Raw genomic sequence first — 14,765 nt, forward strand, 5'->3', positions numbered from 1 at the left:
TGTAATGATCATGCTGTTAAATCGGCTTTTTGATATGCCACATCTGTCAGGTAGATGGATTATCTTGGCAAAGGGGAAATGCTCACTAACTGGGATGTAAACACATTTGTGCACAACATTTGATTGAAATAAGCATTTTTGTGCGTATGGAACATTTTGGGCATCTTATTTCATCTCATGAAACACGGGACCATATTTTTTTGTTCAGTATGTGTCACTTTTATTTAGATCAGTATTCAAGGGCATAACTCTGTATGGTAGGTCTCTGTGTTTACACAGGAAGCCTAATTCTGATATTTTGCCCAATTTAGTGGGAAAAAAACAGTTGTCTGTGTTCTAGCATGGCTCTAGTGGAGCGTGTCCATGTCCCCTTTTATAGTTCAATACTTTTTTCTGTGGCGGCAGGTAGCCGAGTGGTTAGTGTCGCTGGATCGAATCCCCGAGCTGACAAGGTAAAAATCTGTCGTTCTGCCCCTGAACAAGGCAAGTTAACCCACTGTTCCCCGGTAGGCCGTCATTGTAATAAGAATTTGTTCTTAACTGACTTGCCTAGTTAAAGGTACAAAAATAAGGGTTCCTTCTATCGTTGAGTGAAATGTGCTCACACTACCACGCCTACCTGTTATGTTAATGAACCGGTGTCTTAATACTTTGGCTACAGCTAGCGGTCTGAGTGGGAAGGTAGTGTTGACTTCCCCTCAGGATCCTCGGGGATTCAATCCAGCAACCTTTCAGTTACGCTACCTGCCGCCACAGAAAAAAGTATTGAACTATAAAAGGGGACATGGACACGCTCCACTAGAGCCATTGCTAGAACACAGACAACTGTTTTTCTCACTAAATTGTGAAAAATATTAGAATGGGACCACTAGATGTCACTGTATGACAGGGGTCTCCAACTGGACCTGAAGAGCTGGCGCTCTATTTAATCACATCCGCAAAGCTGAGCTGTCAAATCCACAAGTGGCTCCTGGCATTATACCTGAAGTGGACATTGCCATTGGCTGCACTAAGAGAAATCCCATGCAGCCTTGTTCACAAGTTTGAAAACTGGAATGTGAGATCTAGCCTAATCTGCTCCTCATAAGTGATACAGGTCTTCCTGATGAGCAAGCGCAGTTATACCTTCGACACTGCCAAAACAGCTATCCTCCATCACTGATTCAATCTAGGCCAAACGTTCCTTTTTTCCCCCTAAAACTACACAGCTGAGTAGTTCTAGGGCAAAAACCAAATGTGCACCCCTTGGGATCCTGATCTAGGCTTAGTGGTCCAGACTGTCCAACGGCAATTAGTTGGTGTGAAACAATGTATAGGCTATAAAAGCCAAGTAAAGATGAAGCTAAGATCTTTGAACTCGTCTGAGGACAATTTGATGAAATTACACTGGCATTGTACAGACCATGAGGTTCATATACATCTAATCTCAATGGATACCAGCGAAATCTTGAGCACAAGAGTGCTGGCGTCTGGGATTAATAACGAGCCTTAAGGAACAATCGTCAGTTCAAACAAAGCAGTGACCCTACCGCTCTTTGAAAAGCTGACGGATGGGGCTCAAGAGAACCATTCATGATATCAAAATTATATTTAACTGTTGAGGCTAGACAGTTTTATTTTTGGGGTTCTGACAGTTGAACTACACTCATGAGGCATTAGTACATGCTTGTCAAGAATCAATTGGTATATTCAAATTTAGAAATCATTGCCCTGTTTAGGAATGAGAAAAGGAATACTGTAAGAATCATACCATTGTGCTCTACTGCATAAGTCTATTGAATCAAGACCTGGGTTCAAGCGTTTGAGAGAGCCTGCCTGCAGTGCCATATGGGTAGGATTTACAGTTTGACTATTCTATTGGTCAATTGAGACAGGCAAGCTCAATCAAGCGGAGAGCGCATTTGAAAATATTTTGTGATGCGAGCCGCCAAACAAGTCTCTTGCTCAAAAAAGCATAATGACAAATACGCAACAAGCACATTCTATGGGGCAAAGAGACTTTTATTTCAAGTTAAGATCCATCCAATATTTTGCAACAAGACAGCATTTGAGATACAAAATCCTTCATCACACAGATGGAAGACTTGTCTAACTTTAGTGCCACTAAACGCATTGGGCGGAGTGTATTTCCTTGATGTAGTTAAGATTATTGTTTTTTGAGACAAGGGGGGGAGATATTGGTGAGAGGGAGAGATGAGAGAAGAGGTCATAAGGTTCTAGAGTGAACACGTTCACTTCTGGTCGGGCATCAGGTCGTCGAAGGACTGGCCGCCCTCTAGACGCTTCTCCATCTCGACGAGGGTCTTGACGCCGTCGACAACCATCTGCACCAGCTCCACCTCAGAGAAGCCCAGACGATCGGCGTTGGAGATGTCGAAGACGCCACCTACTGCTGCAGTGTCCACGCCGCCTGAGGAGGAAGAACCGAAATGTACATGTTCAGTACCAAAGACAATGATGGCGGTGGATAAGACGAGAAGTGCCAGGCCAAACTTGCTCCGGGAGAAAGACTGGGCATGCAGGTTTTAGGGCATGAGGAGCAGCTACTTAGCCGAAACACAACTAGGGCTGGAACGTAGCTCCCCAGGAGCGTAGGCAGACTAGACAATACTCCGGGATGCGCTGGACGCTCGCTTAAAGCCAATAACTGCGAGACAGCATTTCCCCCCCCTCCACAGTCCCTAAACGAGTTGAGGGGGGGGGGGGGGGGGGGTGTTATATGTACGTACCTGTGCCACGCTTCTGCAGCCTCAACCTCTTGAGGATCTCACCAAACTTCTCGTGCTTGCTGACATTGGGCAGCTTGACGTGCACGCCGGCGCGCAGCCCTGTGCCCAGGTTGGAGGGACAGGTGAGCACGTAACCCAGGTGCTCGTTCCACATGAACTCATGACCCTTGTCCTTGAACAGGCTCTCGATCTGTAGGGGTCAGGGCGAAGACTGACTTATGTGGCACCATTGTGTTGAGAAAGCAACTGCAGTGTGGGGACTTTCTAGTTTGAATTTTTAAAAAAGGTTACATCTTTTTTGGGACAGTTGTAAATTTGGCACTACATTTTATGTAGACTCCTAAATGGAATAAACCCCAAAGCGGTGGTGTGCTATAAACATTTCTTTGAATGTTAGGTGTCGTTCAATGTTATATATATTTGTGTGCCTTTGACTGGATTTTGAAATCCTTGAGTCGCACGTCACACACACCTTTGTGAGGCCTGTGCAGAAACGGTGGAACACCTCCTTCATGTTGCCGCCCTTCTGCATAGAGATGACCCGTAGATGGTCTTCCTCGTTCACCCACACCAGGAAGGTCTTGCCATCGTTGTGCCTGTCAAAAAAAAAAAAAAACCATTGGTTCACCGTCAGTTGGAAGGAGACACCGTTAACCATTACGATCAGGTTAATTCTCACTGAAGGCACCCTCCAGTTGGTACACTGGTGTAGGGTGAAGTTGTTCATAGACACTGATCGTGGGTATAAATATACATTTTTTCCCACTAATGGTTAAGGTTAGGATGGAGGAGTGGAGCTGATCATAGATCTGTACCTAGGGGAAACTTTACACCAGAGCTTCCTTTAATTCACCACAGAGAACAAACTTTGAGGAATTTTCCCAAATGGTGATAGTCTTTTCAAGTATGGAATGTGGATTGAAATGTTCCAAAATGGGGCCTACTGTGACAACACCATTGAAGCGGTCAGCTAATTATCTACCACCATGAGAGAAAGGAAGCCATTTTGGACAGGGGGAAAACTACATGGAGAAAACTCTAGGGCTGGAGCGGGGAACACACCAGATGCCCCTGCCATCGGGCCAGTCTCGGCCCATCCCGGAAGCCAGCAGCAGGGGGGAAACAGGTTTGTCGAACAGGAAGTGGTCATCGATCAGCTGTTGCTGCTCGTCGTCTGTCATGTTCTTCAGGGCGTAATACTGGCCATTGAGGTCCCCATCCAGTGATGCTAGACCTGAAAAAACATGCTAATATCAGTAAAACTACTTTGCCTACATGAAGTAGTCATCCTTGTCACCAACTGAAGCAAACTGCATATTTGTAAGAATTAGACAAATCAAGCGGTCATTTGTGCACATTTGTCAATGATTCCACGATATAAAACATACAGAATAAGTAAGTCTCAACCGATGCCAATCAGCAGCAAGCCAGTTAAAGTGGTATAATCTCAATAGGACGATTAAACTGGAGTTCCACTTGGTGCTGCCAGGGGGCAGCTGTGTCACACAAACAAGGTCCTGCAGCGTGACTCAAGGAATTGGAGGAGAGGGGCTCTGTTACGTACTTTCGATGGCCATGTTCTCAATGGCGCGGCGCTCCCCACGGCTGCAGTGTGGGGGGAGGCAGAAGCCGCGGACGCTCCTACCAGTTCTCACTCTAGAGCTCAGGACGTAGTTGGGGTCCAGGTCATCCCCACCCTAACAAAACAATGGCAAAAGCCGCATTAGCATGAAAGCTAACAGGTATACATTTGATATTGACTGTATAAACCAGGATTGGGGTACAGGGCGTTTTGAAAATAAATGGGTCATGTGGCCAGTTTGACCAATATGGATTTCGTATACCATTTCATATTGGTTTCCTGAATAGTGCTGACTGCAGTCTATAACATGGACACATCGAGGCCTTCCCTTGGAGTTTGTAGGGGCCTATGTGGTGAGTCAAGGTGTGCAAGTGTGGAGACTGAGGCGAAGGTTGAATCCAAACTCACCCCCTTCCCCTCAGCTCTCCAGTTGCACATTCACATGTGCCTCTGCCAAAAGCTGAGGGAGGGAAAATGATCAATGGTGTAGGGGCTAATTAGACCGTCAGATAACCACCAACTGAGCCAGCAAGGCTGCAGAGCCAAGTGCTACCCCGACACAGTTGCAATATGTTTGGAGTTTGTAACAGATGAAAGACCTCCCAAATTAAATATTTAACTGTTCCTGAGGTTTGTTTATATATTGTAAAAATGACAGGAGGGATTTGTACATTTGAATTTCAGGCACGTTTACTATTGAAGCATGAAACATGAATTGCATCATTCAAGTCGCGTGTCCCCAAGTTAATGGGTTTATTGATCCCCTCGCCACTCTGGAAGTCACCCTCAGTTTAGTCAGCAACACATGACAGAGGGCCCTCCGAGCAAGTTGGTAGGGGATGTTTTGGGATTCACCGTGAGCGTGTGTGATGACGCAGCGTGGTGTGTATGTGTGTTCTTACCACAAGGTTGTCTGGGTTCAGGTCGGTCTTGTGTTTATCTGAGGGCTTGTATCCACCGTGGCGATCTTCGATGACGGGGTCCAGCAGCTCCTTGAACACCTCGTACGTCTCCTCGTCTCCGGCCACACAGCCCACTGTCATGATGAAGGGGTGGCCTGAAATAGAATAGGGGAAAAAGGGTGAAACTGGGCCTTTGGACACAAAATGACGATGCAAACAGTCGCATCAACCCCAAGTGACGATTTCACTGACAAAAATGCAGTTGCATTGGTTTTGACAGTGTTTATATAAAATGGTCAGTTGTGCTTGCAGTCACATTGTTCTTAGTTCCAAAAATAACTTCAGCCACCCTCCTGTTAGAATAGCAATCTACAGTGAAGCCATTGGGCATTACTACACAGTGGTGATATTCATAATGTTGTACATGTCTAGGGTTAAGAACACCAATAAGGTTGCATAACGGTACTCATCTTCAGCTGTTTAATGCTTAGTTACGCTCTTATCCCCTAGTACAGCATCCAGTGTATCAAATATAAGGCCTACGTCAGGGTTCTTGGCCCACCAAGTTGTCAATAAGCAATTTATAAAAACACTATTTTAATTAACTGCCTTTTTCGTCAGCACGCTAGTCTAGCTAATGCTAAACTTCCGGCAGCAACTCAACACTAGGCGTCTCATTTTTCATGGAATTCAATGGGCCGCTTTAGCATCAGCTAGCTTAGCATGCTGACTAAAAAGGCAGTTTAATTAAAATAGTTTATAAAATGCAGAAACCTTACTGTAAATGGCTTAAGGGAACTTAATATAAAGTTACCAGGAAAACTGTTGAAGTTATCCCACTATAATCAAGGTCTGAAATTATGTTTGTCTAAATACTATCCATTTGGGCTTCTTGCAGTTAATTGGCAGTGTACTAATTCATTATTTTTAAGCCCCCCCCGTCCAGTCGCAAAAAATATGATCAGCCTGTGGCTGAATGTAATTGGTCCCTGGACTACATGATAATTCAGTGTTTAAAGAGACATTGGAATCGAGGGGAATAAAATACAAGGGCTCAACCTTGTCTGTAAGGTCACTTGCTCAGCAATGGTTTGATGTAGACAACTAATGGCTTTGACCTTGCTCAGCGAAGGTTGTTGGTGAAGCTGCTGTAATAAATTGTTAAAATAAAATAGGCCTAATGCAGGTATACTTCCATTAGGAAGTTAAAAAGGCAATCTGCAGTGGTATATCCACTTTCTGTAACTCTTTCATTATTGAATATAACTTAATGCCTCATGAGCTTAGTTCAACCGACGTACCCAATCAGAAACCAAAATATAAGCGTGTTTTATGTAAACACATACTTTAAAGCTCCAAGACGTGTTTAAAAAACAAAAAACATTAGTTTTTTTAAAGTTTACCAAAACAGTGACAGGAAAAACGCTTTATTGTTTCAACTGCTACTACTAGACAGGGCAAAATAATTACGCTTTCCTTTTACAGAACATTGCATTAGTGGCCACAGAACATGGCTTTGGCAACAAGATCACCTTTTCAACAGCAGAGGTTTTTCATAAGGTAAATGAATGACATTGGAGCATCCAAGCCCCGGATGAGTGGGTGGACTATAAATACAGCCCTCCCATTTTCTACTGCGCTTCACATCGAAACTGCACGACAGACATCTTGAGACAAAAGTAGATAAAAACACTGCTATTTACCTGGGTTATCAACCCCAGTTTGAATGACATCATCCACTGTAAATCCACTTGGAGTTTCCTTGTCCCGCAAGTTGGAGTACATCTCTGGAGTGAGCACCTTGGCCATGTGGTTGTTATGCTGGCTCAGGTCGGGGTACTCCTGCTCCGCGGAGTAGTTCATCTTCAGCTTGTTGTGGGTGTTACCGAAAGGCATGATTTCTTTGACCTGTGAGCAAGGATGAACAATGTAATGTTAGTGGCCAAAATAGCCTACCCGGAAAATGAAATCGCTTAGTTCAACGCTGCAATAGAGAACTTTTTGGGCGACCCGAGTTAGACTTGCTTTTCTCGTTGAAAGCTAGTCTAAACCGTAGCTCTGACCTACGTGCGCTATTTATAGGCTTCCCGTTCTTAGTAAAATATGCAAAAATGAAACCTTTGTACACCCGCTTCAAAAAGGTTTAATGAAAATATATTTCACAGCGGTTTTGGTAGGTGCAATGATGACTTGTTTTGTCAAACTGAAATTAGGTGGACTGAGTTTTAGCAACCAGGTAATTGCAGCGCGATTTCTGCATAGTGTACCTTTAATAGTAAACACGTTGAAGACTTTATACTGCATGCATTTTAGTTCAGCTAGTAATTTGACATTTTGCAGTAGCTTGGTGGTAGTTGAACTAAATTAAAATCTTGGTAGTGTTTTCAGTAGTTCTCTTTTTTTGACATGTACTGGTTTCGTTAACATGTACTGGTTTCGTTAACTACTGGAACTACTCTTCCTGGGAAATTAAATGGGTGAAGCAAGCAAGTATTTCCTTTTTCGGCATCACACCTGCTTAATTCTCATTTGTTTAATAGGCTAAAATGCAACATTCTATTAACAGAATGTGAACTATTCTTGCAAATTGTAGTCCGACACTTCAGATTTAAATAATGTATTACTTTAAAAAAAAGTTACTTTAGTTAAACTTTTTTTATTAAGGGCAGCTTTCCACTGTTTGAATAGACGTCCCACTTAATTTCAATTAAATTGGGTTGAACTCATGTGGAAGAGATGTCCAGTGGGTTTAGTGTAGCGTAACTTCTTCCAGTGTGACGTAATTGGTCGTTTGGTAAACTACATTTTCAAAGTAGCTTCCTCAACACTGACGGATTGATGCTCTCGTAAAACACTCGGTGCAAAGAGGTATCAAAAAAAGCCAACCATTTGCATCCCCTTTCCTCATCATCCGAGATGGTATCCACGCAAACTACCCTCCGTGCCCAGATCTAGCAACTGTTCATTTCCCTAGAATGTCAAATCTACAACAAATATAATGGATGGATTAAAATGCATGCAGTCAACCATGTTTTAATCCAAATATGTAGGCTACAGTGGACCTTGGATGGAAGCCCTCGACCGAATGCGTAATGCGCAGCACCAGATAATAAGACCTTGCAGATAGAAGATGCTGCAAGGTCGTTCGATGTCGACGTAAACTGCTACCGCTAACGGAAAATATAACCCTTGTATACAAGACTGAGGCAATTTTATCCAGGATATAATTTTACAGTTCGATAAAGATCTTTACATTTTTTTTTTTTTTTTTAATTCATGTGAAACCAAATCACTGACGTCTCCAAATGTCAAGGGTGAACGCGCTTTACCGATTTGTCTACAATACCCAAGTCTTTGTTCAAACAAAATTATTCTTTTTTTTGCCTTTGTCATCATATTTAAATACATGTATTAAATACAAAGCACATTCGACGCACTATAACAACGGCACACATATGACATTCTTATACAGAGCTGTATTTCTACACATCAACAAAAATATCTATCCTACCTTAGGACGTTTTTCTTTGGGAAAGACACAAAATCCCTTTCGACAAGGAACGATCACACCAACGCTTATACTGGTGTCCAGAACTAAGCCGCTTTGCTAGGTTTTATATGCCACAGGAGCTCTCTTCTGATTGGTTACTATTTAGAGTCCCATTCATTCTATTGGAGAAGGAATAACGCAATTGCATATAGCGACAGTGCTGCAATTTAACATCCGAAGACCTCTCAGGTCACGTGGTGCTTTCCTTGACAGCTCTCTTGATTGACAGCAGTTGGAGAGACTTGTATGGTAGCAGTGTCTACATAAAATGTATCCGCACTGGAAAGGATATTGATATGCTCCTAGTAAGCCTGAATGTCTCCACACACAGAACAACAAGCACTGCCTTTCTCATGTAGCAATGCCATAAACACTACATGACCAAAAGTATGTGGACACCTGCTTGTCGAACATTTCATTACAAGATCATGGGCATTAATATGGAGTTGGTCCCCCCTTTTCTGCTATTAACAGTCTCCACTCTTTTGGGAAAGCTTTCTACTAGATGTTTGGAACATTGCTGCAGGGACTTGCTTCCATTCAGCCACAAGAGCATTAGTGAGGTCGGGCACTGATGTTGGGCGATTAGGCCTGGCTCGCAGTTGGTGTTCCAATTCATCACAAAGGTTTTAGATGGGGTTGAGGACAGGGCTCTGTGCAGGCCAGTCAAGTTCTTCCAGACCGATCTCGAACAATTTCTGTATGGACCTTTGTGCACGGGGCATTGTCATGCTGAAACAAACTGACTTGTTGGAAAGGTGACATCCTATGACAGTGCCACATTGAAAGTCACTGAGCTCTTTAGTAAGGCGATTCTATTTTCAATGTTTGTCTATGGAGATTGCACGGCTGTGTGCTCGATTTTATACACCTGTCAGCAATGGGTGTGGCTGTAATAGCAGAATCCACTAATTTGAAGGTGTGTCCACATACTTGTGTAGTGTTAGGGCAAAAACCAAAAGATGCACCCAGGGCGGGCCCCAGGACAGAGTTTGGGAGACCCTGGCCTATAGATACCTAGGAAAAAATGTCAGGCTATTTCAGGGGGTGTGGGGGGTATTGTTGTTCTTGATGATGATTATGATGATATTTAGTAGGTTATTGATAGATATTAATTATTTTATATTTTCATATTCCAGTTTGTGCTTTTGTGTGGCTCGTTTGAGATTACATTTTTAGCATGCTAGCAAATACCCATAGACTTCCAGTAATTGCACTAATGCAGGTTAGCGATTGCTCTAGAGCTTGTTAGCAACTTCCTTCAAACTGCACGCAGATACATAAAAATGGTATCCCCAATTTCATCTGACTCTGGGGAAGTAGACATAGGGCCTCATTGCCAAAATCGCAAAGTCTCCCTCGAACAACGTGTGTGGGTAGGCCTATGATAAAAATGCTCAACTGAGGTAACACATTAGAGTTGATGCTGCACAGTTGCCTTCCCCTGAAGGGAGCATTTCTATGAGGCCTAAATATAACATCGTGTTGATGTCTGCGTGGAGATTTTCATTAAGATGAGTCTCTGAAGTTCTAGCCTACTGGTGTATTGTGCTCTCCATTTATCTGAGACAGCAACAATCCAGAAAGACTCAGCATCACTGAAGTAATTCAACAAGAATCCATAGAGCCCTCTTTATATTCATTATCCTGTTCAATTGTGGTTTTTGTTGTTGTCGTCGTGTTTGAATCTCCCAAATGAGTAGTGATTGTTTTCTGACATCATCGTTGGAGTGCCGTGCCGCCGTTTCTGCTGGCCTTTTGTCCAGCTAAATGGCCAAACAGATGGACTACGCATCTGACTGAATGTAGTTTCATAATGGTTAATGAAGTTGTTATCAATCATTCAACTGACTGCAGTGCTACAATACTCATGTGACCACACCTGTTTACCTGTCAACTTAGAGGGAAATTTCACCACGGCTCTATTTTACTGTGTATGCCCATTAATGTTATTAACATATCATATGTGTCAGACAAATTTAGAATATTTTTCACTACACACAAATACGAGAGTTTCGGCATCTCCCGGGTAGAAACGGGCCATCTACATTTGCTGGTCGTAAGCCAAATATCCAGAATTCATAGCGATTTCAGGACGTAGTACCGCCCTGGTGAAGGTCGATCCAGTTGATGGAGAAATATCAAAATGTCTGTGGTTGTAGCCAGCACTTTCAGCCAGAGGATTTTGAAACGGACTTGAAGTCTCAAGTGATGGGGTTGCCAGGTCGTCGAACGTTGAAAAGTGATGCTATTCCATCAATTTTTCCTTTTGCTTCAAAGAGCTAGCTAGCTAACTACATTTGTTTATCTACACCTACATCTAGCTAGCTAGCTTTAATAATACACTGGCTAGACATTCCAAAGCTAATCAATGTAATTAGCCAGCTGCTATCTGGCGATGTGATTTGGAACTTTGCAAGATAACCTTTGCTTCGTTAGGTTACGTTACTTAACCGTTAGCTAGCTAACTATCTAACACAGAGACCATGTGTTCTATTTAGTCTGATACTGACTATGTATTCTATTTAGTCTGATACTGACTATGTGTTCTATTTAGAGTCTGATACTGACTATGTGTTCTATTTAGAGTCTGATACTGACTATGTGTTCTATTTAGAGTCTGATACTGACTGTGTTCTATTTAGAGTCTGATACTGACTATGTGTTCTATTTAGAGTCTGATACTGACTATGTGTTCTATTTAGAGTCTGATACTGACTATGTGTTCAATTTAGAGTCTGATACTGACTGTGTTCTATTTAGAGTCTGATACTGACTATGTGTTCTATTTAGAGTCTGATACTGACTATGTGTTCTATTTAGAGTCTGATACTGACTATGTGTTCTATTTAGAGTCTGATACTGACTATGTGTTCAATTTAGAGTCTGATACTGACTGTGTTCTATTTAGAGTCTGATACTGACTATGTGTTCTATTTAGAGTCTGATACTGACTATGTGTTCTATTTAGAGTCTGATCCCATCAACATCAAGCTCAGCACCAGGAACTAGTGTATGTCACCATCTAAAATCTACTCAATCTTTCCATGACTCCATGAGGAGCAAATAAATATACTGGAGCTAGGCATATACATGGTCAGTGTTTTGTTGTCATAGTTGGTGTGTTTACAAGTAGGCTACAACTTCTGCTGTAGTTTTCTCTGTATTGTGGAGGCTTAGTTGATTGTTCATGCATGGCTTGAAGTATACATTGGAGAAAGCAGAGGTATTATGGACACTCTTACTGACAGATGTAGCTGCTTCGAGTGCTGTATTGTTGTCTCTACCTTCTAGCCCTTTGTGCTGTTGCCGGTGCCCAATAATGTTTGTACCATGTTTTGTGCTGCTACCATGTTGGGCTGCTGCCATGTTGTGTTTCTACCATGTTGTTGTCATGTTGTGTTGCTACCATGCTATGTTGTTGCCTTAGATCTCTCTTTATGTAATGTTGTGGTGTCTCTCTTGTCATGATGTGTGTTTTGTCCTAGATTTTAATTGTAATCCCAGCCCCCATCCCAACAGGAGGCCTTTTGCCTTTTGGTAGGCTGTCATTGTAAATTTGTTCTTAACTGACTTGCCTAGTTAAATAAAGGTTCAATTAAAAAGGTAAAAATGAGTAAGGCGGGGACGGTATAGGTGATTGACTGTTGTCTGTTGGGAGTGGGTATTGTGTGTGAAGATTAGTATGCATGATGTATTGACATGAGGCGATGGGTGGATATAGTATCTTGTTTGAGTGTGTATTGATGGAGACAAAGTAGTAAAATGTTGGCTAATCACTGAATTCTGGTCCTTTCCGAATACCCATATTGCGTCCTAAAGAGTAGGCCTTTTGAGTATGCAAAAAATATATAGTTAAATAGCATGCAAAGTTTGGAAAATCGAGTATACTTTAAATGCCCGGATGTCACACTCATTTCAGCTTTGAAAACAGCTGTTCAATTAGGTATGGGGATGTGCTGCCAAAATCAATAAATAGCGGGAAACAACGCAATTGCGCGCATGACGCATTCTCAGTATGCGAAAATATGTTTTATAGTATGTGAATCTTCTCAAATCGAGAGTGGTTTAAATGCCAGGATGTTGTACTCATCTCAGCCCTTCATCTAGTAGAATTAAAATGCACACTTTTCCACAATGCATTGGAAGAGGTGGGCCACGAGTGATAGGCCCTAGTTCTCTGCAAGTAGTCAAACAACAACATGAGGCTACTTAATTGGGAAGATTCCGAATAGCGAAGCTTCTCAGCTGGTGTTAACACTATCATGAGTATTGCATGGGAGACTACGTGTTTGAAAACAGATTATTATTTTTTTTTTACCCAATGTTGATTTCTGTTTTCTCATTGAAAAGTGTTTGTCGTTCTCCTGGCGTTCGTCTGAGCTTTTAAACGAAATACTAAACCATCTTTTGATTTATGAATGTGTCAGCACCTGGGATTCAGGATAGTGCTGCATTATTAATGTCGTGTTGACTCTGGCCTTTTGATTTGAACATATGAATTGTTTTAGTTTTGTAGGCTACCTATTTAATGATTTAATTTACGGATCAAGCCTTAGCCATCATTCCGATCTCGTTCCCAATGATCAGTGCTTTAGTTTATAATGTTGCTGTCCCGCGTTTCTGAATTTGCGATGCGCCCAACTGGCAATAGCCTTTTGATTTGAACATTTGAAAAAGTTTTAGTGTGTGTACTCGCCTATTTGATTTAATGTATATATGTTACAGCACTTTGGTTTCACTAATAAATATGTTGACATGGAACCAAATGAGCTGTTTCTATCTGAAGGTCCTTTTTATATAGGATCGATGGGCTATATGGGCTACAGTATAGGTTGAATGTGATAGTCTGTCTATAACCAGCCTGAGTAGGCCTGTAACTCCATTAAGTTGCATGTGATAGTCTGACTATAACCAGCCTGAGTAGGCCTGTAACTCCATTAGGTTGAATGTGATAGTCTGACTATAACCAGCCTGAGTAAGCCTGTAACTCCATTAGGTTGAATGTGATCGTCTGTCTATAACCAGCCTGAGTAGGCCTGTAACTCCATTAGGTTGAATGTGATAGTCTGCCTATAACCATTCCTATTCTATTCAGTTTAGAGAAATGCATCACATTGGAAATGAGCTTTTAATGGATGCATTTCTGTTGAATTTGGAAAAATCCACCTGCATTCGGCCCCGCCCCACCTACTCAGCCAGTCAGGAGCCACTGCTGCGTTGTGGCATACTGCATACTTTTACTAAACAGTACATGCTCAATAGTACGTGACGATGAATACAAAGTATGCAGTTTAAGTATGTAGTACGCCAATATAGGTATTTGGACACCGCGACTGTGTCCTGCCGATTAATCCTTCTGCTGCTGCTGAGGACGATGACCTTGACACCAGCTTTAGTAGCACAGAGCCTGTAGACCCATTGGATGAAAGCTTTCCGCCTGGAACAAGCTCAAGCTCAACATCATCTGACTCGGAAACAAGCCAGGACAGCCAAAGGTATTTATGAAATCACAAAACCCTCTTGAGAAAACAAAATCACCCAATATTCTGAACTGTCTACAAACCAAGCGCTCCTCAAACTGTTCACACCCAGTGTAGTCAGTTCTTTAGGCATGGACAAAAAAGGTTGTTAGTATACTCCTCTAGCCTCTTCACTCAATTGTTGGCTTGTGCTTGTCTACTCAAGACAACAATACACTAGACTGTCTACAAGTCAAGCCCCCCTCAAACTTTTCACATCTTTGATAACAGCCCATCTCAATGCCCCATTTTTTATTTTTTATTTGACCTTTATTTAACTAGGCAAGTCAGTTAAGAACAAATTCTTATTTTCAATGACGGCCTAGGAACAGTGGGTTAACTGCCTGTTCAGGGGCAGAATGACAGACTTGCCAGCTCGGGAGTTTTGAACTTGCAACCTTCCGGTTACTAGTCTAACCACTAGGCTACCCAGCCGCCCCATCATTAACTCTGAGTGTAACAGAACATACCAGTCTACTG

General features: G+C 42.3%; 1 protein-coding gene across 1 annotated transcript; it reads right to left on the minus strand.

The window, feature by feature from the left end:
• Positions 1-1,986: 1,986 nt before the first annotated feature.
• Positions 1,987-8,803, minus strand: LOC139414929 (creatine kinase B-type-like). Its single transcript, XM_071162574.1, has 8 exons — positions 8,725-8,803; positions 6,917-7,121; positions 5,214-5,368; positions 4,294-4,426; positions 3,792-3,963; positions 3,202-3,325; positions 2,730-2,919; positions 1,987-2,410 (listed from the first exon to the last, which is right to left on the minus strand). The coding sequence occupies exons 2-8, from the start codon at positions 7,107-7,109 to the stop codon at positions 2,232-2,234; spliced, it is 1,146 nt and encodes a 381-aa protein (XP_071018675.1). The 5' UTR covers positions 7,110-7,121; positions 8,725-8,803; the 3' UTR covers positions 1,987-2,231.
• Between the last annotated feature and the right edge of the window lie 5,962 nt (positions 8,804-14,765).

The sequence above is a fragment of the Oncorhynchus clarkii genome, chromosome 8 (genome assembly GCF_045791955.1).
Source record: "Oncorhynchus clarkii lewisi isolate Uvic-CL-2024 chromosome 8, UVic_Ocla_1.0, whole genome shotgun sequence".
NCBI lineage: Eukaryota > Metazoa > Chordata > Actinopteri > Salmoniformes > Salmonidae > Oncorhynchus > Oncorhynchus clarkii.